At 32.5% G+C, this 26,461-nt stretch overlaps 1 protein-coding gene and 1 long non-coding RNA gene across 2 annotated transcripts; both read right to left on the reverse strand.

Moving 5' to 3' along the window:
• Nucleotides 1-3,273: 3,273 nt before the first annotated feature.
• On the reverse strand, nucleotides 3,274-5,820 carry LOC107872315. The gene is made up of 4 exons (XR_001674773.2): nucleotides 4,894-5,820; nucleotides 4,100-4,257; nucleotides 3,814-3,894; nucleotides 3,274-3,681 (listed from the first exon to the last, which is right to left on the reverse strand). It is a non-coding gene; the product is annotated as an uncharacterized LOC107872315 (long non-coding RNA).
• Nucleotides 5,821-7,828: 2,008 nt separating this feature from the next.
• On the reverse strand, nucleotides 7,829-22,769 carry LOC107870273 (protein MAEA homolog). The gene is made up of 7 exons (XM_016716741.2): nucleotides 22,156-22,769; nucleotides 16,102-16,296; nucleotides 13,379-13,501; nucleotides 9,530-9,715; nucleotides 8,730-8,863; nucleotides 8,209-8,395; nucleotides 7,829-8,137 (listed from the first exon to the last, which is right to left on the reverse strand). Exons 1-7 carry the CDS (start codon nucleotides 22,516-22,518, stop codon nucleotides 8,036-8,038), a joined length of 1,290 nt encoding a protein of 429 aa, XP_016572227.1. The 5' UTR covers nucleotides 22,519-22,769; the 3' UTR covers nucleotides 7,829-8,035.
• Nucleotides 22,770-26,461: the final 3,692 nt, after the last annotated feature.

Genomic DNA, 26,461 nt, shown 5'->3' on the forward strand with positions numbered 1-26,461 from the left:
ATTTTGAACTTAGAATTAGTAGTTAATTACTCCATTTTTATTTGGATACATAATTTTAAAGTTGAGATACATAATTTTGATTACTTATATACATTCATTTTTGAAACTAATTGGTGGTAATACATAATACATTAACTAGACCAAAGAGAGATACATTAATTAATTATGTATCCAAAAATTTATGAGTTTGTAGATGTATCCAATTGTTTTTTAACAGAAAGAGATTTGGGTTATTAATAAAAAGAATACGAATTTTATGTAACTTAATAAAAATAAGTTGTGGTGTTATGTAATTTTTTTTATTTTTTAAAGAACTTATATGTAGAAGTCTATTATCAAAATTCATATTTTTTATGGAAAAGTCATGGTTTCTATCTCAAACTATACACGAAAAGTCTAGAACACACCCAAAATGTCATAGTAGCCTATTACACACCTATATTACCTCCCCGCGACATCCATGCCCAAATTTAATGAGTGAAGTATACTCCACTCGCCCTGCGATGATGCCATGTATTTAATTTAATTTTCTTATTTAATTAATGGACCCTTAAACCCGACCCAACTAATTTAACCAAATTCTAACCCGACTCAACCCAAATATTTCACTCCACCCGATCCATTCGGGTAGAAATTGAATGGACAAACAAAAAACCCAATCTGAAGAGCATCAATACGATCCAAAATTGAAATTTCATCTCTCTTTTCTTTCCATTTTCTTTAGCAATTTTCAAAAGATGTCCATGTTTGCCTTGAACCTCGCCCAACTCATGATCTTCTTCTTACTTACAAAGTCTACTCAAACTTATCTTATCCATTAAAGTACCTTGATTAATAAAACAAGCTTTAATAGAGGTTGAACACACACTAGAGGGAAGAAATATTTATCAAAATTTCAACCACATTAAGGCAAAAGAACTTTATTTTCTCGCAATATAGCAAGAAATCGAACGATTAAAAAGATTTAGTTACCAATTCTTCAAACAAATGATCTTGAAGTTCGATTTTGGATGACAAATTTGGAAATTAGGGTTCTTTAGTTTGGAGTCCCAAATTGACTTAAATGGAGGATATTGTTGAATATAACCGTTGGACATTATAATTCAATATTTTTAAATATTTTTAAACGCTTATTTTTGAGTTTCAAAAGGTTGAACTCGCCTATATTGAGGGTACGAAACGCGCCTTGGCCTGGGTGTCGCGGGGAGGTAGTAGTTTCACTTTTATATAGTATAGATGTGTAATAGATCATTATAATAATTTGAATGTATCCTAAACTTTTCGTGTATAATTTGAGGTGAAAATCATGACTTTGCCCTATTTTTTGAGGTGAAAATTATCCCAAATATACTTTTTAGATTGTTAATTACAAGTTATAGCATAACTTTTCATTAATTACTAGACTTAAGAAATAATTACAAGCTATAGCAACTTTTGAAAAAAATAATATTTTAATTAAATTTTTGAAAATTATTTTTATAATATTTATTATTTGTATTATTTCCTTATATTTAGCATTTAACATTTATCACTCTTAATTAAAGATCTTGGATAATTATGGAAAATTAAGGTAGCAATTTTTTTTTCTTTAATAATTAAATATCAAAGTTTGTTCACAATTTAAGGAATTATATATGGTAAATATATTTTTTAAAGTTAAGAACTGATTTTATACTTTTTATTAACTTGAATAATTAACTTGATTATACACTTTTTCATATTTTACTGTCTTTAATTACCAATAGAAATCTTATCTCTTTATCTATTTAACTTCTTTTTCCCTTCTTTTAACTTTATTATACAGACTTTCACGTTTTACGGTATTTATTCAATTAAGTAAGAACAATTTAGCAACGAATTAAATTCCTAGCTTATTCCATATATTCTAGTAGCGTTTTTACCTATTCATTTAATTAAAAAGAAAGATATAATGTTATATACGTTATATTCCATAATAGTTTAAATTTTAATTTCTCATTCTTACCTTTAGCTAGTGAGAAACTTTTATAATCACACATATATTAATGACATGTTTGAAACTAAAAATGTTAAAAATCTTTTTTTATATATTTTTGTTCTTAAACTCTGAATCATACCATGTCACAGAATGACATAATACGCAGTTTCTCCGGTATTCAAAACATTCGAATGAGTTTGATATTTGACTTTTAATACACCCATGTTTTAATTTATTTATTTGGTTTTGACTTGATACAAAATTTTTACAAAATAGAGAATATTTTTTAATTTTGTTGCCTTAAACTAAAATTGCATTGAAAGTACTAAAATATCCTTTAATCTTGTGGTCTTAAACATGCCATGTGAAAAGTTAAAGTTGAAAATTTATCCAAAAAAAAATAATTAGATAACATTAATCTACTTCAAAAGAATTTCGTTTCAAGTGAGTGATATCTCAAAAAAACTGGAACGTCAAAGGGGTTGTTCAGATCCAAAATTTCGGGCTAACTGGATATATATATTTAATTTGAACTAGTTTTGGATTAAATTTCAATTTGAGATCGTTGAAGTTTGAAGTTGCAGCCGAGCTATATCAAATATATATAAAAGTAGTATTATAATTGTATGTTGAATTTGTTTGAAAATTGACTTTTAAGTTTGCATGTGGATTTCAATTGTATCTCTGTGAAATTTATATACAACATTAGATAGCTGTATTAAATTATCAAAAATCAGAATTTATACGGTTATATACCTATTTCATATAGATATTATACATGAAAGTGTAAGCAAAATTTTAAGCATTTGAGCGAGATATGCATATTTCATATTGTTTTAATACATTTTTCATACATTTTTCATACACGAAAATTGTGAGCAACTCTAATACTTGAGCGAGATATACATTTTTCAAACCAAATTAATGCACTTTTTCATATATGAAAAATGGGAGCAAATTTTCATACTATATGTTTTGAAAAAAAAAAGATATCCTACTATTTATTTTTTAAAATGAAAATCTGTTTGATAAATATGAGCCTAATTTCATGTATATAATAATGACCAGATTACGTATGTCTTATTAATTATTTCAGCATGGTAATTTTTGTGGCGAGTTTGTCCAGAAATCGATGTGTTCATCGTATTGTACATTTTCAGAAGAGAACTGAGAATTCTCAAATATTATGTATTAGAAATCAAGTTGTATATTTATACAAAAAAAAAAAAAAAAAAAAAGAAGGTATAAATTAAGAAACATACTTAGAATCAGCTCGTTGTTGTGGAGCATTCCTCACAATTACATACTCCAAAGGATTCAGAAAAAAGACTTATCAACATATGCATTGGCAACCAAAAACAAAGGCAACATAATAGCAAGTGATTGTACATGATCAACAACATTCTTGGTATGGTATACACAAATAAACATCTCTGTCTAATGGAAAAAAACCACTAGAATCCAATGAAAAGATTGGCTAACATTGACTGGTATAATAACATTGTCAACAGTATACCAAGGAACATTGGCTGGAAGTTTAAAACTTCTAATGTATTGACAAATCTTGTGATCTGGAGATATAAAATTCAAGTTCCTGTGCACATTCTTCCACTGTTTCTCAATTAATAGTACCCACTCAATGAAAAACACACACGTAGTTGTATACGTAAAAGATTATTTAAGGCTATTTTTAGCCTTTTTCCGCAGGTAATACATAATCACACCTACTTACAAAAAAAAAAAATATTAGATATCAACAAACTACAAAATTAATAATACAATTATATATAAATGTATCAACATTAAATAAGATCAAACTAACAATAATAACCAAAAATAATGCAGAAGAAATATACCGTGTCATTCCATGCACATCCAGTAACAGCCATTGTGTGAAAAAAATTCATTTCATCAATTCCAGATACATATACAAATACCTGTTAATGTGGAAATAACATACAAAATATTAAATTTCTTATAAAAATATTAATAAAATACCTTTTTCTGAAGGAGTAAAGAATCAGCCTGCATCTTTCAAGACGAAAAATAAAAAAAAATTGCTATATTAACTACACATCTTACCAAAAAAATATATCTAAAAATGAAAAACAAAAAATCAGTATATGATCTTCAAATATGTACCTTCTCAATTTCATTTTTAATTCAGTGTATGCATCATTATTCATCACAGAATCATTTACACCCTCAATATTTTCTTGATAAAAGCTATCTTGATGAATAGCATTCAAATTGAATTCTATCATCTCTTCAACAGTAAATATGATGTCTCTGAACTCGTACTGCAGTAAAAAAATATATGAGTTATAAAATTCCTTGGTAAATCCGGTTCTAAAAATCTGACTATGAATATATCATTCCAATTTTGTACATATCTTCATCCATGAAAACAATTTTTTTTATCAGTATAGAAAAAAAAATCGTATTTCTTCCCACATTTCAATCCAGTAATAACAGAAAACTCCCTTTTTTCCAAAGTGTAACGCCTTACCATTCAATCTAAAAATAAACATATCATCTCTATCTTTAACAAATTGCATGTTCATAAAAGAAGTATTTGCAAATTGAATAAAATGCTCATCTTTCCACTTTGGACGAAGATCATAAAAAATATTGACCTTAATGTACAAGACCAGTGACTGTTAAGAATATTAAATTATTAAAACAGTATAACTAAAACATGTGCAGATATAAAAAATATTACTGTAACAAAAAGAAAATCAAATAAAAACTTTATACATTAAGTATTTGAAGAAATTATTTTTTTTTTAAAAAAATAATGTACAATTGAGCTAAAAAAAAAAATCAAATTCAGTAATTGAAAATCTATTTAAAAAATTAATAAACAAAATAAAAATTGAAAACAATACATGTCGTACATAACCAGACGAACATAAAAAACAGATTAAAAAAATTACCTTTGCAACTTTTTCAGATTTTTTTTTTTATCAACTTTTTAACCAGCTTCTTGTCAGTAGCTTCTTTCAATACTGACCTTGTTCCATGAGATGATTCATCTTTGCCAATCTTTATTTTTTTTTTAACTTATTGCATGGAATTTCATCTTCAAAATCTTAATCTGAATTTTGCTCACACACCACTTTTTTTCTCTTAAACGCCCTCCTCTTTGTAACATCCTTCTTTATCAAATTTTCACTCTGCATGTTTAATATAGAGTTTTCCCACAGAAGAATTTTTTTTAGAAAAATCATTTTTTTTTTCATAACTGACTCACTTTGCTGAATCAAAAAATGCTCACTTTCAACATTACTCAAACTCTTGATCTTAACTGGTGGTGAAGGAGTAAAACATCATAAATCAAAAGATGGTCTTGATAGCAAAATGGGACTTCTGTCTTCTACAAATCTAGGACTCTTCCTAGTAGGAGTAAAATCAAATTTTGGTTTAGAAGACATGAAAATTTACTAAACCATCCAAAGTTCAGTAAAATAACCATAAAAAAAGAAAGAAAAAATGTGAAAAACACGATTACAAATACTATTATTAAAAAAAAAAAAGTGAACAGACTAAAGCAGTAGAAAAAAAAACGAGAATACTAGAAGAAAATAAAGTTCATACACAATTCTTTTTTTTTTTTAAAGAAACACAATCTCAGATCACAAATTAACAAGGAAGAGAACTTTACTGTGTAAATTTGGTAAAAGAGAAAAGTTGTGTAATAAATGCAGTGAACTATTATACTTGAATACCGTGTAAAAATTTGTGTGATAAAATGCAGTCAATATAGTCTTTTCAGAATACACGTATACCTATGTTATTATACTATTAGGATACATATACTCCTACATATAAATATTAATAAAAAATAATAAAGTAAAGTAAATAATGAGTTTTTCTGAAAAGTTAAACACTACGGGTGTGTTTGGTACGATGGAAAATGTTTTCTAACTTTTTCTTGTTTGGTTCCAATAAAATGTTGAAAAAATATTTTTCATCACAATTTATTTTTGTCAATTTGAAGGAAAATGACTTCCTTCATGAATCAAGCGAAGTCATTTTTTGGAAAATGATAAATGTGACTTATGCTTTCACCCCACCGTTCTTCCCCACTTCAACAACACTCATATTTACATGACTCAAAAAATTTATATTTCTCAAAAATTTGCATTACTCGAAAATATTTTTCACTGTATTTTACTTTAATTTTTCACTGCTTCAAATAAAAAATAGTGAAGCTCGAATTTTTTCTATTTCCAATGTTTATGGAATGTATTGTTATTTTCATATGCATAGAGGAAGATTTGCCAATGTTGCTTTTACTAATTGCATATTTCATTTTATCATAGATTTTTACGAGATTGAATAAACTTGTCGTTCCGTTATATTTCTATTGATTGTAGTATCTTGAGATTATCGTGATAAAATATTGAAAGTGTCCCCTATATTTGCTAATTAATATTTGCTTAAATTTAGTGATTGCAATATTTTAATATTTGATATTAATATTATTTATTATACTTAAATTAGTTCTTACAAATTGTTGAGTTGCTAGAGGCACTGATATACTAATAAACGATTAGTAATATTTTCTAAAAAATATTTTTTCACTCACCAATCAAATACTAGAAAATGTTTTTCAGAAAATAAAAATTTTTTACTCACTAACCAAATAAAAAAAAAAAGTAAAAAATCAACTTATTTTTCAAGAAAACCGAGAAAATATTTTTCATGCATCATACCAAACACACCCTACACTTCTAATACTACACGTTACCTATGCTAGTTTTTCTAAAAGCTAACGTAAAGTATATGAAATCTTTTTGTGAAAAAGTAAAACCTACCTTTTTGCGGTAATCTAGAATATTGATATTTTAATAAATAAATATGAGTATTAGAATAAATATAAAACTAAATACAAAAAGAAATTTTTAAATTAATATAAATAAATAAATAATACTTAAATATGTTATAACTTGTAATTAAAAATCTAATTTAATAATTAAGAAAAAATAATGTTATAAGTTGTAATAAACTATTTAATAAATATATATGAGATAATTTTCACTTTTTCTTTTTCTGGTTGGCGGGGATTATTTGGTTGTTATTTATTGTTTGGTGCGATCTTGACAGGGTATTTTTGCGAAGCGCTCTTTCCACTCTTGGGCCCATCATTTGTCATTGTCTGATTCAACTTGTGCACTTTATCTTCTACTGATATGTACTTGATAATCTTATGGTTCGGTTTACTGCTAAGTTCGCCATTTGTCATTGTCCAAATTAGCCTGTGCACTTTTATCTCCTACCGACATAAATATCTGATCCTACCGACATAGATATTTAATAATTCTGCATACCAAGGCTAGGTAAGTGAAAGAAATCACCAATATTTTATACTCTGCTGAAGTTTGAACTTAAGACTACATGATTCTTTATCGACTTAATTGATCATTAGATCACATCAAGAAAGCACTAGAAGTGCATAATTAAAGTAACACACAGGCGTAGGTCTCAAGTCACAATTATGCTACTATTCCCCCCCCCGCCCATAATATTGACATTGAAACTAACTAATCGCGCTTCATTTTACCTATTAAGTACTATATTTTATCTCTCATTAGCACATATACTTAGCAACTCTGCTTATCAATGCTTAGGCAAATGAAAACAGAACACCTTTGTTATCTCTGTCAAAGCTTGAACGCTTGGCATTCCTTAGTTTAACCAACTTCATTAACCACTAATCTACATCTTTGGATACCCTCCGTACGCCACGAAGCAAATACTTCAGATATCCTACTAATTGTAACTGAGCTAGGTGGGTGGGTTGAAGGGGGGAGGATAAAGCTACTGTCAAATTGCCAGGAGATTATTGTTTCATGCAGGCAACTGATATGCTGTACAATTCAAACTCCATTTAAAGTAAACATCCTTACTTTCTGCTTGCATGCAAGGATTACAGACTTGGTGTTTTCCATATATACAATTGTCCCCTAAACATGAAGTCATGGACACTGAGAAGTTCCCAGAGCAAGTTTCTTGTTTGGTAGCTGATCACGGCCCACGATCTACGCTGATGAACAGTGCAATTAAAACAGAGACTCATGAAATGTAAGCCTTAATCAGCTCGGTGTAGTTGCAGGTATAGCCTGTCCTAGGACATGTGATTCTGCCATCATTCCTCTTCGCCATTTCTTCGAGCGCCTGCAATCACATAAGTGTTAGTCAGATTATCTCTGAAGGAACTGCAAATATGGAAACAACTGAAGGCATACCTTGGTGCTATAGACATAGCCATTAGGCAACACAAGGGGTGGATTTTCAGTATCCATCAATTCTTTGGTGATGTAGCAAACAAGCTTCGAGTGATGCTGCTTTGAATATGGTAGTGGCGATGCTAATTTGCGGAAGCTCTCCTGTGACAAAGGATCCTCCTTTGTGCAATCATCTTCATAACAGAATCTATAGATTTGGTCAAGGAGAAGTCATGGAGCAGATAAATTCAAAAACTTCCCCTTGGTTCCTCTTTTCCTTTCCCAATGACCATCAGGAACTTTGACCATGGGTGGCAGAGAAGTTCGAAAATATCAGTAGTTAGTAAATCTAAAAATCATTACCAGCTGACACTTCCTAGTTCCCACATGTCCAAGCATAAACAGCAGACCACCCTGATTCGACCGTCATGTACGTAGTTGATCATTTATGTCAACTTGATTCTTATTAGTAAACTACGAATTTGTACAGTGATCATCTGTACACAATATTTCCCTAGCAAAAAGTCATGAGTTAAGGATACGGAGTTTTCAATGCAGACAGCCCTGCTTGCAGATATATATTCAGTAAAGGCTCAAGAGTCATGCCATATAACTTGCAGAACTCTTGTTTGAATTGATCAATCAGGTAATCCCATTGCTTTGGTTCAAATAAAACCTGTAACAGAAACTGACAACTGTCAAGTAAATTCCCGTTGGTAATTATCTTGAACTGCTTTTATTCTACTCAGATGTGATTCTTCATATACAGCAGACGACCATCTCACAAGATCGTGAAGAAACAGACAACCAATGAGGGAAAAATGAAAACAGACAGACATAAGAATTTCCATACATGATATCCGAGAGATGCAGAAGCAATGCGTAAATATTAAATTGCCGTTAGTTAATGCTTCAGATCACCACAATACAGAAATTATTACATGACCAACTTGTACAACATATTTTCTTCATGCTTTCTGACAGAACATTAGCTATTAATTCGTATTTTATAAAACATGCAAGCACAAACACGATAAAAAACATGCATCCACAAGCATGCATTATACAAATTGTAGAATAGCCCATTCTCTAGTAACTCATTACTGGATGAAATCCATGTTTGTGCATATGGGACAAACTTATATTGCATCCAGAAATTATGCACAAACTTACACTGCATCTAATAATGAGCTACTAGAAATATGGACTACATGTAATAATTCATAAAAGCGTTACTGGTGAAAGAGAAACCAAATTCAAGAAACTAATTAAGTATTCTAAACACATAAAACTCCAACAAAAATCTAGAACTATACAAAAAACTACCACGAAAGACCTTAACCTTGTAAGTTGTACATTCAGTATTACTCTTGAAAGCAAGTGTAGCCAAGACCCGCTGCAACTCTTTCATATGGGTGGAACCCCAAGGCGCAAGATATTTCCGAGCATATGTAATGGCCCGCATCATGTTTTCAGCTCTTACCAACTCTATGAACTCTTGCATTCTCAACTGGAACTCAAATTTGCTCTGTCAACAAGAGAAGCAATCAGCACCTTGTATTTGCAGCAGAATGATTCAAAATGCAGCACTATTTCCACCAAAATCCTAAGAGAACACTATTAGTCAAAGGTATTAACCCCCTAAATTGAAGTTGAAAAAAATCCTCCCCGTCTCCAGATGCTTTGACGTGTAAGCGTTTGATTCAAAATGCGGCACTACTTCCACCAAAATCCTAAGAGAGCACTGTTATCCAAAGATATTAACCCCCAAATTGAAGATGAAAAAAAAATCCTCCCCGTCTCCAAATGCTTTGACGTGTTGCGTCTTTTCACCATTTTGATACAAGGAAAATTGCTACTTACTTTTATCTTCTCGTATATCTTTTTAATATCTAAATTTTAATTAACAAAAAAATTATACTAGATTGTGTAGCTTCAAAAAGGTTCAAACTGATCATTGATATAGCAAAACATGTGGAATAAATTGGCACAGGGGGGGTAGTTATACACACAGATACTTGGTTTTGCTCAGTATATGTAAGTTGTGAAAACATTCTACAGTAGCCATCCACGAACAGAGCCTAATTTAAAGACTCACAGGAACTAGTCAACTAGCAAGATTACTAGCACGACCATTTATCCTTTTTATTTGATTCGTGATCATTTATCCTTCTGAAATGTAAGATCTGAAGGAAGCCTGGTATAAAAGGAAGAGCAACTTTGTTGATACATCTGACTTTCATTTTGAAGTATCCAGATGACAGGCAGAAGAGACAACTAAGTGCATGGCTCTCTAACGTAACTTCATTCAACAAAAAGGGGATGGGACTTCCACATTTCAAGCTCACAGCTCATACACCTTTATAATATAATCACAATTTCATGCAATCATCCAGTTACATCTCAATAAAATGAATCTGAAGTATTTAAACCAGTACATCATTTTTTCTTGGATACGGTAAAGTATTATTGAAACGGTACCAAGAACGTTCCGAGATTAAAGAAACAAACCAAGACCCCGGAACCAGACAATCTGCTATTCTTCTCTACCTAAACTCCAGAAAATCCATGTAAATTCTGAGCAAATCATTGGAAGGAAAAGAATGCGGATTTCCTATGATTAACCATTTCAATCAAGACAAAGATGGGAGTCAACCATTAGCCTCCGGTATAGTTTTTACCAGCTGCAATTATCCTTTGCACTACTAGTCTAAAATGCAATGGTGTTGGTATTATTTACTGTAGTGATGCCTTTACAACTCTGATATGACTACTACAATCATCAACATTTCAAATCAAAAGGTATTGCATTATAAGTTATAACAGCAATTAATGCATCTGATAAACATCATCATGTCAGGTACTCAGTTTTTTAAGCTTTGATCTCCTGAAGCATGAAGTAGCTCATAAACTCTATCATGCATAAAACTGTTCTATTAATAAGAGAGGAGCAAGTGCTCTACCCATTGGACAACGGCTTTAAACGCGAGACATTAACAAAATGACAAACCAAAAGTTTTACATCAGGAAAACTGCAGTCCATCCCTCAATTGTAATCCTGAGCTGTGTAAACGAGGTAACGCATAAAGATAGTGAAATACCCCCAAACCTCTTTTTATGCTACTTTTACATCAGTAATACTTACTTTACCAATAAAAACAAGTGATATACCCCAAACCATATTCTTTCTTTTGTGGATCTCATAACTATCTGGTGCACTATACCCCAAACCCATATTCTTTCCTCCGTGGATCAATGCAACAGTTAAGAGGGCAGATGCAGAGTCCTCACATCTACACTTAGTTAGAATCAAATTCCAAAGCCATCATACCCAGTATATTGGTCAAAGGTTACCCCATTCTAACTTCCTTCACAATATCCAAGAATATGATAAGTCAATTCTCCCGGTGTGCATGCTAATGTATGCTTCACGTGCCATGTTTGACATCTGATGTATTATATTGGACAAGATTACCTTAGACAGACTTCAGAATATCAAAGAATATGAATACTTAATTCTTTAACTCTTCTAGTGTGAATACTTAATTCACATCTGATGTAATGATCAAAAGGAAACTGGAACCAGTGGCACCATGTATCGACTGCTGTAAGATCCCTTCCTCCCTCATATGATTGTTGTTCATGCCAAATGGTCGACAGTATTGCTTCAAGCTTCAAATTACACAACAAAATGGATAGCATTTCTTTAAGAAAGATCCATTTAGACACTCAACGTACAGCACATTGCACGTTTTCTTGAGCTAAAAGTCCCTTGAGTAAAAATCTTGTGCTTGAAGGTTAAAATCAATCACCCGATATCAGTTGGATGTCAGGTCAAAGTTGAAGAGATATTGATGATGATGCTTACTTCAGAAAGGTGAAGAACAACATTCTCTTGGTTTCTCAATCAACATGTGGAAAAGGTTGTAATTATGAATTCCACGAGTGAATTTATGAAGAATAGCAAACTGAACCTTCCTTCTTTTTTTGGGGGGGTCAGTAAATAAGCACACTGAACATATCAACCAGGTTTACATCTTTTGCAAGTTCATGCTAAATAATTTCTAATCAGTATGTTATTCAAGACGGCCCTTCATAGCCTTCCACAAGAGAACACTCTTCATCTACACCTCTTTCTTGACATAAATTTCTGCAACTCAAATTAATCGATTCCCAAATAATACCCAGAATAAAGTTTTCATGATTTCAGCAGTGGAAGGATTTGAAGGAATAACCTAATCCACACAGCAAAAGCATGCATGACACAACTGACATTTATTCTGGAATCCATGGCACATGAGAAACTCAAGAAGTGACGGTAAAATTAAGGTTTCCATTATCTCGCAGAAGATCAGAATGGACAACCCAATCTTTACACCAAAGCAAGGATGGTACAATTAATTTCTGCAATCCTTGCAGATGAGAAAGCTGTAGTTTGATAATAAACTAAATCTTGAATCTCAATTAATATGCGTCCATCTTATAATCTTGCTACGACATAAGCTAAGTTGATTTGTTCAGAGAAGTTTCTTTAGCCCTTGAAAAGCAAAGCACACAAGTTCAAAACTCACCATCACTTTAAGCATCTTATGCTCAAGAAATCCTTTTTTTCATAAAGGAGGTTTGAGATATCCTTTATCAGAAACCATGAAATGAAACAAGTAAACCCAAGAAACTTCTGTTCACTCTATTAGTTTCAAAAAGGGGATATCTGAGGCTTTACAAACCATCAAACACAGTGGAAATGCCTTTCTCAATAAAAAAGCCATCAGGCTTCACATAAGTTTTCACCTCTCTTAATCTATGTTCTGCACATTCTGCAGTCATCGAAATGCTATCTTTCTCTTACATACACTAGTTGAATCTTATGTCCATCAAATTAGTCAGAAGGAGATCCACTCACCCGGTAAACATGATAAGACGCTGATCTGAAACTTTTCAGGCTTTTTCACATTTGAGATACTAGATTGAATAACATCTTCTTGAAACCCGAATTAGTGGTTAGCCATATGAAGAAAATATGTAACTTAAAAATAATATTATACTAAGGACTCTGGTTCTGCACATCAAATATGTATAGGACTAGAATAAATAATCACTTATGTCACTTAGTACTATACAATCGTAGGTTGTTGAATCAGTAATAAGAATATTAAAGACAAAAAGCTCAAAGAAACAAAGATAATCGCACCTTTGATTTCTTTAGCCTGGATTTATTATCAGCACACCAGGCTAATGCAGGAGTTACCTCCTTGTTCTGGAGAGCATCAATGACCTTTTTTGCTTCATGAAAGACGTCAATGTCAACAAGATCCTAGAGGAGAAAAGATCAAACTTAATCATAATGGCTCAACATTTTGCAGCTAAAGGAACTCACAAGCACAATTGACTCAACAGAAAGAAGCATCAATGCTGGGTAACTGACATAGTAACTGCATTATTGCATAGCATCATCTAAAATTTGTATTAAAATTTAACTATACAGCTTGAGCCTTCAGATCCTGTATGGATTACGTTTAATATGTCTATATTAAATATCATAATGAAGTCATACTGGAGTTCTCAATGATCCGAAATATTACTTTACTGATGAAGACAGGAAGTTAATAGTTTGCTGAGTGATGGGAGTACTCTGCATATAAGGTGTACAACAAAGAAAGTGCTGTCAAAATGATAGTTGAGTTCTAATCAGAAGTTCAATGAAATCCCAAAATAGAATATTTGTTGAAACCATATGATAAAAACCAAAAATACTCCTAAAAATATTATGGAAGCGTGAACTACCAATTCTCGAGTAAGAAGTTGGGAAATAGCGAGTTCTAGTTTAGAACATACACTTTTACACAATAATAAGGAGATGATCGTTACTAAGGATAAGAAAACAAAAAGGTGTTGAATGATAGAGAATCGACACAGTAGACACAACAAAGCAGGACTAGTGAATTATAGGCCACAAGGATGAGTATACCGACGAAAAACATTAAACTATTAAAGTGCATGTCAATCATGCTCACTTAAAATCCTTGTACACCCTACAGGCAAACAGATTATAGTTTGGCAGCACAAACAGATTATGCAAGTGCCACGAAACATTTGAAAAAGGTCTTGTCACCATTGCAACTTAACCAAACTTGCTACATAGTAACTTCTATAGGCAGAAGAACCAAAACAACTAAACTCAGCACCTTATCATTGAATTCCTTCTTTAGATTTCCTAGTTGGACCTTTCCCCGACGGATGAGACATCCCCATACCACCATTGTTTCCTCATGACTTGCAAAAAAGCATATTCTGGCTGGCCGGCCTAATTTTACTACATTTTCGATCTTGACAAGGAAGCCTTAATATTTTCAATGTATTTTTTTAGAAAGATTAAATATCATCTTTATTTTCTATTTTCCTTAATAGTTACTTATATATGTATATATGTAGAATCATAGATGATATGTGGAAAGATAAAAGATATATTACCACAAAATGGACATCTTTTAAACATATCTAACATGTATAATGGAAACTTATAGAAAGTGAAATCTAAATGGAACTCTTTTTTCCTGAATCCTGATAAGCTAGGTTTGAATCAATTTCTAATGCCTTAAATCTTCCATAGAGCTGGAATATTTTGAAAGAACAAGGCAACTACACCCAGTAACATTTGTCAGCAGTACTCAGACCCAAAAAAAGATAAACATATTCAAGATAATTACTTAAGGTAGCAGAAGGTACATCCTAATCTGAGAAAAGTTGCTCATACTGGAAACAAAGACATACAAGGAAAAAAATGAATCAATGGAATATCATGTGCAAAATACCCTATGTCTCCTTCTGTTTAATGTCAAACAATATATGGTTTTGGGAGAAGGAAGGATAAAAGAGCTTCACCTTCCACATTTCCACCTTCCTCAATCAGTTGTTCCATAACAGATAAAGCAATAAAGTTGCATTGGTGTCTTTCTTTTCTTTTAGTCATTATTATTTTGGACTGAGACGGACTTAAATAGAGCTACATGGACAGTGAAGATTCAAATAGCTGATCCTAACTTGCTTGGGATTGAGGCATAGTTCTTCACATCTTGCATCATTATTATTGGTTAGTAGGTACCTGCAGTCCTTATGCTTGACACTAGTCAGTTAAACAAAAGTTTGTATTGCCCTTCCAAATCCACTTATCCCATCAACTGCCACCCAATAAGGGCAAAGGTCTATATAAAACTACATAAACAAGAAATTAAGAGAAAACTAGAAATAATTTACATTTACTTATGAAGAAACAGACAAAACTAGAATGAATTCCTCCTTTTAAAAAAGTAATAAGATTATTTATTATTTGTAGCCGACAGGGAGTGCTTATAGAAAACTAGTATGAATTCTAAATGTCAAGATGTACAAAGATTGATGAAGAAACACTCAGATGCATTCATATAGAATAACTTATTTTAAATATTATGCTATGTTTGGTATACGTGAAAAGAGGAAAGGTGAGGAGACTCAGAGGAGATACACATTGGTTCTCCTGTTCAATAAGGAAGTAATAGTGGAGTTCAATATGCCTCCAGAAAAGATTTAAAGAGGATTTAATTTCTCAAAAATAGATGTAAAGGTATTTATATATCTATCTAGTCGCACCAAACATCCAAAAGTAAATGACTGATCCTCCATCCAAGAAAAGTAATACAATAAAGTTCCATTTCTTTACTAGTCCTACTCCCTTGATGGTTGCAAACATAGTTCTAATGTACCTCCTAAACAACAATGACCATTGAAAGTTCAGATCTTAACTATAGTTATATACTAGTTCCGAGAAAGTTGTCAAATAAGGGGAGCTTATGTGACTCAAAAACTGGAATGACATGAACCGTTAACCATAATAAATGATACCACATAATAAAAGCTAAAAGAACAATGAAAACCCACCTGGATGTTGCTGCTTTCAGCAAGCTTCACAGCAGTATCATAATATGACATCCGCAGCATGTAATCCACTAGTATCCGCTTTAAACGGGTGTTATTCCAGTCTGATAAATTTTCTGGATCAGCAGATTCTAGATGATCTAATCGTGCTCTGCATCTTTGTGCTTGCAGGTTCTCCGTTCGACTCCCCTCTTCCAACTGATTGTTCCCACAATACAAAACCATATGATGCATCATTTTTAACTAATTAAAAGGATTACTGAAGATTCAAACTTCATGTTGGGTTGTTTAAGCTTTTCAAACATATTACTCATGAGCCAACTAAAGAAGCAAATGGGATACATTTGAGGATCCAATATTCAACCAAAGACATAAATAAACATATGTTGGGTTGTTTTAGCTTTTCAAACATATTACTCATGAGCCAACTAAACAAGCAAATGGGATACATTTGAGGATCCAATATTCAACAAATAACGGAGAAACCAAAGACATAAATAAACATATAGAAGTTTTGCTTGCTTTATCCAATCTTATACAATAAAATGGTTGTTCTTACAATATAAAACCATCTTCACCTAATTTTAACCAATGAAAGAACATATTTGAAGAATTTCAAAGTTAGTTGTTGGACTGCAATCAACTTGACATCAGATTAATCACTTCCGGATACTAGCTGAAAAGTAAATGAGAGTATGCAATACATTTCAATATCCAACATTCAATAACTAACAATTCAAACAGAGTTTCTCTCTCTTACACTCTCTCTCTCTCACACAAGCACACACGCACACAAAAGTAAATAGAGAAAAGTTGTGTTTCTGTTATCCAATATGTAGTCTTATAGAGTAAAAGTATGATACAAACGTGTTCGGGCAGAAGTTTCACTTCTTTTATCCAATCTTATACTAAAAACAAATATGATATATACATGAGGGGGGAAATTTTACTACTTTAGCAAATCTTAGTACAACAACAAAAACAGACCTAGTGTAAACCCACAAAGTGAGGTCTGGGGAGCATAGTATGTATGCAAACCAGAGGTAGAGTGATGGTTTCCGATACACTCTCGGCTCAATCTTACACTTACGAGAGAGGGATGGAATTTCACTACTTAACCAATCTTACATAGTACAAAAACAACATACCCAATGTAGTCCCACAAAGTGGAGTCTGGGAAAAGTATAGTGTACCCAGACCTTACCCCTTTCTTAGAGGTAAAGAAGTTGTTTTCAATAAACCCTTGATTCAACCTTACATAGTAACCCAGCAGGATAAATATCTAATACTCCCTATGTCCCAATTTATGTGGCACGGTTGGAGTTTCTTTGACCGTAAAATTCAGATAAAGAAACTTTTAATTCTTTTGAAATGAAATTAATATATTTAAAAACTAGGTAAAAAATTACTATAAATTGCAATAATTAACAACTTAAAATAGTTCGAAGAGATACAAAAAAATTCCGATCAACGAAAAACTTGGTTGACTCTCGAAATTCCAATTTCAATTGTACCACATAAATTGACACGGATGGAGTATATACATAACCATATGTGTGCATATGTGACAGAAAGTCTAGCTTCCCTTATAAAACTTATATAAAGTAAACGCCAGCTACTGTGGTATGCCAACACCTGGCATTTTCATGATAGCAAGGTGCTCCCTAATCAAAGTTATTTTCAAAAACTTAAAGCTTCTATATCTGAATTCACAGTCAAAATTTATAAGTTTGAATCTTGAAATTCCAATTTTGCCACATAAATTGGGACATATGGAATATATACATAAGTAATGTAACATAACCATATGTGTGGATGTGATAGAAGTTTAGCTTCCTTAATCCAAACTTATATACAGTATAAACGGAACAGAACATAATAATTGAGCTACTATGTCCTAACCTTTGTGGACAGAGTTATCTGGCCTATGGAATTAGTTGAGGTGCACGAAAACTGACCCAGACACCACTGTTATTTAAAAAAAATATATAATAACACAGTAAACAAACAGAATATCGTAATTTTGCTACATTCCTATTAAGCCCTTGCAATCTAGAAACATGCGAATTAAGCTAATGTACAGCATCATCACTCGACATCATAACATCAGAACCATCGTCCCTAATAACACCATTAACAACAACAGACACGTCCTTCTTAACAACACGATGATTCGCATGAATTGTCTTCTTATAATGCTCGAACGGTACACGAAGGAACTGGCTTTCCAATTTGATCGATTCAGATAGATGATTCAGTTTCAACAACGGAGTTTTAGGTGATAGGTATTCCATGGAACTAGTCGAGGTGCGATAAAGTTGACCCGAACACCACGGTTACAAACAAAAATACAATAAAACAATCAGAATATTGTAAATTGAGCTACACTACTGTAATTACCTTCCTTTTGAGTCCCTGCAACCACAATACAAGCGAATTGAGCTGATGCACAGCATCATCACTTGACATAATCACATCAGAATCATCCACATCCACAATAAAACCGTTAATAATAGCATTCACTTCCTTCTCAACAACGTGATGATTAGCGCGGATCGTCTTCATATAATGCTCGCACGGTACACGAAGGAACTGGTGTTCTAATTTCATCGATTCCGATAGTTGATTAAGTTTCAACAACGGAGCTTTAAGTGAAACGTATCCTACGGAACTAGCAGGGGAGCGATAAAGCTGACCCGGACACCACAGTTACAAACAAAAATACAATAAAACAGTCACAATATCGAAAATTAAGCTACGCTACTTACCTTCCTTTTGAGTCCTTGTAACCGTGATACAAGTGAATTGAGCTAATGTACAACATCATCACTCGACATAATCACATCAGAATCATCCGCATCCACAATAACACCGTTAATAACTGCATTCACTTCCTTCTCAACAACACGATGATTAGCACGGATCGTCTTCTTATAATGCTCGAACGAAACACGAAGGAACTGGTGTTCTAATTTCATCGATTCTGCTAGTTGATTCAGTTTCGACAACGGAGTTTCAAGGGACACATATCCTATGGAACTAGTCGAGGCGCGATAAAGCTGACCCAGACTCCACAGTTACAAACAAAAATACAATAAAACAATCAGAATATCGTAAATTGAACTACGCTACTGTAATTACCTTCCTTTTGAGCCCATGCAATCGCGATATAAGTGAATTAAGCTGATGTAATATAATCACATCAGAATCATCCACAATAACACCATTAATAACTGCATTCACTTCCTTCTCAACAACACGTTGATTAGCACGGATCATCTTCTTATAATGCTCGAACGGGACACGAAGGAACTGGTGTTCTAATTTCAACGATTCCGATAGGTGATTCAGTTTTGATGACGGAGTATTTGGTGAGATAGCGGCGGAGGTTGGAGTGACGGCGGGGGTAGTGGTGGTGGTGGATGATGGCAAAATGTCGTTGGGAACTGTGTCCATTTCCATTATTGAGGTAGATCGAAGATCGATAGAAGGAAGATTTTGGTTAATATATATAGACATAGAATACCGTATACGTCGGTTTGGGTTAGGCAAGAGTATTATTATTTTTTAAGGTACTCGTTTAGCCTCATATTAGTTGGTCATTTTATTTAAAAAAAATTAAAAAAATTGGTACCAATTAGTTGCCAATCTTACAACTCCCTCCGCCTGTCTTTTCTTGTCCACATTTCTACTAATTTACCTATTTCTACCTATTTTACTCTCTTTGCATTAAATACGCTTCATTATGTAATGCATTCCCCAAAACATTAAATTTATTATATTCAAAGGATAATGTGGTATATATTTCGTCTAAGATAGTGGCATGGACTGCGTACACTTTACCCTTTTCAGACCATGGGAATACACTGAATATGTTCTTGTTGTTGTTGTGGTAATATAGTAAGCTTACCCCTATCATTTACTGTTTCTTAATTCCTATGCTCATAGAAAAGTTAACAAGTAAAGATGTACGGAGGAAGTAAAAATCAACAAAACATTAATCTCATATCACCGTTACAATTAATTCTTCTTAAAATATTCACGCTTATTTGTAAAGTTGCCAAGAAGGTTTTAAAGTGGTGAATTAATAAAATTACTTGTTATGGTTTCTTAACATACGTGTAAAAAGAAAAATGACCAGCTGACATAGGACAGAGGTAGTAATATTTATCTTTCTTTCGTTAGAGTAGGTGGAAATAGGGATATGTATCGATCTATTCGGTTGAAGTTGTATATTATCAATTGAATTTATTGATTTTCAAATTGTAAACGCGCTAAATCAATAAATAAATTAATAAGATATTCGTTATCAATTTTGAGCTAATCAATTTTTGATTTAAAATAAGAAAAATAGGAGATTGCTAGAGGGAGAAAAAAGAAGGAAGATTTACTAGCTTCCTTGAATAAATAGAACAGCGTTAGGCAGAGTGTGAATTAAGCTGATAAACAGCATCATCACTTCATTCTCAACAACGGTATGATTAGTACGGCTTGTCTTCTTATAATGCTCGAAAGGTACACGACGGAACTGGCGTTCTAATTTCATCAATTCCGATAGTTGATACAGTTAGGTATCCCATGGAACTAGCCGAGGTGCAATAAAGCTGACCCGGATATCACAGTCACAAACAAAAATACAATAAAACAATCAGAGTATATTGTAAATTGAGCTACGCTACTGTAATTACCTTCCTTTTGAGTCCTTGCAACCGCAAAACAAGCTAATAGAGCTAATATACAGCATCATCACTCGACATAATTACATCAGAACCATCCGCATCCACAATAACACCATTAATAACTCCATTCACTTCCTTCTCAACTACGCGATTGATGATTAGCACGGATAGTCTTCTTATAATGCTTGAACAGTACACGAAGGACCTGGTGTTCTAATTCATCAATCGGATAGTTGATTCAGTTTTGACGACGAAGTTTTAAGTGACACGTATCCTATGGAACTAGTTGAGGTGTGATAAAGCTGACCCGTACCCACAATTACAAACAAAAATACAATAAAACAATCAGAATATCGTAAATTGAGCTACTCTACTGTAATTACCTTCCTTTTGAGTCCTTGCAATCGCGATACCAGTGAACTGAGCTGATTTACAGCATCATCACTCGACATAATCACATCAGAATCATCCGCATCCCCAATAAGACCATTAATAACTGCTTATAATGCTCGAACGGGACACAAAGGAACTGGTGTTCTAATTTCATCAATTCCGATAGTTGATTCAGTTTCAACAACAGAGTTTTCAATGACACGTATCCTATGGAGCTAGTAGAGGTGCGATAAAGCTGACCCGGACACCGTAGTTACAAACAAAACTACAATAAACAGTCATAATATCGTAAATTGAGCTACGCTAGTGTAATTACCTTCCTTTTGAGTCCTTGCAATCGCGATACAAGTGAATTGAGCTGATTTACAGCATCATCACTCGACATAATCACATCAGAGTCATCCACATCCACAATAACACCGTTAATAACAGCATTCACTTCCTTCTCAACAACGCGATGATTAACACAGACTGTTTTCTTATAATGCTCAAAAGGAACACGAAGGAACTAGTGTTCCAATTTCATCGATTCCGATAGTTGATTGAGTTTCAACAATGGAGTTTTAAGTGACACGCATCCTATGGAACTAGTCGAGGTGCGATAAAGCTTACCCGGACACCACAATTACAAACAAAACATACAATAAAGCAATCAGAATATCGTAAATTGAGGTACGCTATTATAATTACGTTCCGTTTGAGTCGTTGCAATCGGGACACAAGTGAATTAAGCTGATGTACAGCATCATCACTCGAAATAATCATATAAAAATCATCCGCATCCACAATAAAACCATTAATAAGTGCTTATAATGCTCGAACGGGACAAGAAGGAATTGGTGTTCTAATTTCATCAATTCCGATAGTTGATTCAGTTATGCATCCTATGGAACTAGTAGGGATGCGATAAAGCTGACCTGGATACCACAGTTACAACCAAAAATACAATAAAACAAACAGAATGTCGTAATTTAACTATAATTACCTTCCGTTTGAGTCCTTGCAATCGCGAAACAAGTGAATTGAGCTGATGTACAGCATCATCACTCGACATAATCACATCAGAATCATCCGCATCCACAACAACACCGTTAATAACAGCATTCACTTCCTTCTCAACAACGCGATGATTAGCACGGATCGTCTTCTTATAATGCTCGAACGGAACACGAAGGAACTGGTGTTCTAATTTCATAGACTCCGATAGTTGATTCAGTTTTGATGACGGAGTATTTGGTGAGATAGCAGCGGCGGCGGCGGCGGCGGCGGCGGCGGAGGTTGGAGCGACGGCGGGGCTGGTGGTGGTCGATGACGGCGAATTGCCGTTGGGAACTGTGTCCATTTCCATTATTGAGGTAGATCGGACATCGGTAGAAAGAATATTTTGGTTAATATAGAGAGAGAGAGAGATAGAATATCGTACGGCGTCGGTTTGAGTTAGGCAGAGTATTACTATTTCTTTTTTAGGTACTCCGTCTTTACTAAAAAAGAAAAGTAATTTATAAACACTCTAAATTAATAAATAAATTAATAAAATATTCGTTATCAATTTTAAGCTAATCTATTTTTGATTAAAGATAAGAAAAATTGGAGACTGCTGGGAGAAAATGATATGGTTGAAGAAAGATTTATTTATGGTAAATAGAACAATCAATAAATTAGTGGGTATACTCCCTACGTTCACTCGTTCCATTTATAATTGACACGTTGATTAAGAAAATAATAATTGATAAGATTATTTTGTCATATCGTCAAATCTATTTATAACATTACCTCATTATAACGATATTTCTCTATATGGACTTTTCATGTTATATTTTAGTATTTCTTTATAACAACAATAATGTTTATTATAACAATACACTTTTTGTAAAATTATCTCTTTATAACAACATATTCAGATATCATATTCAAAATTTATCTTTCAAGTTATTAAGAAATATATTATATACAAAGTAAAATATCAAAATGAAAATTGCCTCTCTATTGCTCTATTCTAGAGTTAACTCTTCGACTCTTTTTCTTATAATAAATAAAGTCAAAATGAGAAAAAAGAAACAAAGTAATGACATAATTATATCAAATTAATTGTTACATAGGATGAGACTTTTCGATCCTTTACTCTTCAACTCTTTTCCTATAATATTTGCTCTGCTGTATTTTCTCATTTCTTTTTCCATTTGTAATCGTCTACTTTCGATGACGGCTCCATTGCATACGAACTCACTATAGTAGAAACAACTTTTAGCAGTAATAAATATGCATTTTAATAAAAAAAATATTAAATTTTTTGTTGATATTAATTAATTGTTGTTGGATCCAACGTCGTTATAGGCTTTAGGAGCATTAACAAAAAGAGCTGAAACATAATTGTTACTAATATTGCAAAAACATATTTAGCGACAATTTATTGCTGTTAATTAATTACCGCTAGAGATTATTTTTGATATAGGAATTTGATATTAGTGAAGAATGATCCTTCTTCCTTTTTAATCCGTTTAAAAAAAAAAACGCCCCTTCACTTTTTTAGCAATATCTTAGTTTCAATTTTTTCATGCTTATGAGTTATGACCACAAGATTAAATGATGCATTGGTACATTTGACATAATTAATTTAATATACTAATCTTCAAAAGTCTTATTTATTTTCTTAATCTATGTGTCTAGTTAAAATATGTCATTGTTTTTAAAACGGAAACAACATTAAGAAAATGGATATTGGCTTTGGCCTTGAATTTTAAAAATCAGATTAAGATGTAGACACCTCCAAAATTTATGTATCACATGAGGAAGGGATATCCACAAAATACGGTAATAATAAATTTATTTAGTTTACGATTTAGATCGATTAAAATGTCTAAATGTGTGTTCTTAAGATTTGAGTATTTACTTACGAGTTGAACTAAATTAAAATGTTTATTCATGTATTATGCTTCTTTATTATTATTATTATTTTTTTTTCAGTTGAAGACTATCATAACCCATACCCTATTTAATAAGGAACTGGCTGACTCAGATTATCTTGAATCTATTGGCAATGAATAGGAAATTATTCTTTTTAACATAAGCTGAATGTGTAAAGTTTGTTTGTTTGTCCAAACAAACAGTGTGTCGTAGAATTTTTTATTATTACTCAGCAAAATAATTTGGGGCGGTCATTTTTTTTTATTAAAAGCATGATAGTCTTCAATAACTCCAAACTTTTTAAAAAAATGTCTAGAAAATTATTAATAAATGGCCTGCCAAAGAGTATACTCAACAAAGAAAAGACTCATGTATACTTTTCAGCTTCCATTGTCAAGTCCAGCAGTGGTGCTCATTTAAATTATTTTCAGGAAAATTTATATTATTTATATATAATTAAAATAATTTTTTTAAATTTTTTTTGTGTATTTATTTCTTCATATTTTGTATTTACTAATAAAAGTTCTATCTTTTTCGCCATTATAATTCAAGCTATTATACATTCAAGGGTGTGGTCTAGTACTAGTCGATGAAGTTGGTTGAGAAAATGAGATCTCAGGTTAAAAGCAAAAAACACTGGTGATTATTTCCATCTTTCCTACCAAGAATCAGAGTAATGGCACGCTAAGACATTCTTTTTGTGCTTTCGATCTGCTTACTTTAAATAAAAAGAGAAAGAAAAAAATCGATGGAAAGGCTTTACGCAAGACTGCATAGCAACAGAGAGCACCTTTGCTTTTCTTAATCATATCCTCCTATGGACAAAGTTCTCTGATATATATTATAGATGGAAGGTGATAAATATTTTATAAATTTTAATCGAGGTACACGAAAGCTAGTCTAGACACTACGTTTTATAAAAAAGAAAATCAAGTTATTGTAACTAACTACTCCATCATCAACCAAACCAAGTAAGACCAAAAAAAAAGTGGCAAAGTCCATAAACTCAAAGCTACAAATAGTCATGTTCTCATGGCTTGCTTTTGGCCATATAATCCCATTTCTCAACCTCTCTAATTCACTAGCTAAAAAAGGTCACAAAATCACATTCTTATTACCCAATAATACACAAATCCAACTTCAAAATCTTAATCAATATCCTAATCTAATCAACTTTCACAAACTCACAATCCCACATGTACATGGACTTCCATATGGAGCTGAAACAACATCTGATGTTCTAACATGTTTGGAAAGTTTACTAGCTATCGCTATGGATGAGTTGTATGATGAAATTAAATGTTTTCTTGAAAATCTACCCCCCCCTTTATTTTAATTCCAAATAGCTATTGTATATAGAGTGAATGACCAAAATCACACTTAAAATATTCTATGTTTTTTGAGGAGTAAAGCATTTAGTATCCTGAACTGACCAAATTTGCTACTAACATACTCTAACTTTATGAGATCTTATTACTTTTGAATTAAATTTTAACATTTTTTATCATTCTTTTAAGCTGACGTAATATCTTTTATCAACCTTCTTAACTGACGTGACACCTTTGATGTGAATCCTATTTTATGTAATAAAGGTGTCATGTTGCACAAGATAGTGACAAAAATATGTTAAAATTGAGTTCAAGGATAATAAACCGTGTGAAGTTGGAGTGTCGTATCAACTTTGGTCACAGTTCGAAAAGGTATTGGATGCTTATCTCATTTGAGTTTCATACATAAAGTATCATGTGTATGAGTCACCATCGTTTATGTAGGCAGTGGCGAATCTACTTACAATTCAGGGGTTCATCCGAACCCTCTTCATCGAAAAATTATACTATTTTTACATGGTTAAAAATATTTTTATGTATATATAGTAGATATTGAACCCCTTTCGACCAGTTCGTATATTTACTTCTGAACCCCCTCAGTAAAAATTCTGGCTCCGCCACTGTATGTAGGAAAAGTGAACAACTGATAATTAATAGGTAATAAGTGAGTGTTCAAGTGGGAAACTCCCATACCTGCTAGTTCAGGTATGAAACTCAGAAAAACTAGAACACTTCAGGTGCAATTTTGAATATTAACTCTAGTATATGTTACTTCGTGAGTCCCATGTGCACTTTGTGAAGGATCAAAAACACATTTGATTTTTTGAGTTTTATGCCTGAACTATCAGTTGTGAGAGTATTCTACTTGAACCATCACCTAAATGTTTACCGAAACACCTCTTAACTATAATTTGTTCCATTTTACTTCATGAAATATCACAATCGTTGAAGTGAGATAGGGGCATAACTAATAGTTGAAGTGTGTTTTAATAAACATTTAGTGATAGCTCAGGAAAAGTGAACACATGATAGTTTAAGTTAGATAAGAAAATAAAAAAA

Source organism: Capsicum annuum, chromosome 5 (assembly GCF_002878395.1).
Source record: "Capsicum annuum cultivar UCD-10X-F1 chromosome 5, UCD10Xv1.1, whole genome shotgun sequence".
NCBI classification, from domain to species: domain Eukaryota; kingdom Viridiplantae; phylum Streptophyta; class Magnoliopsida; order Solanales; family Solanaceae; genus Capsicum; species Capsicum annuum.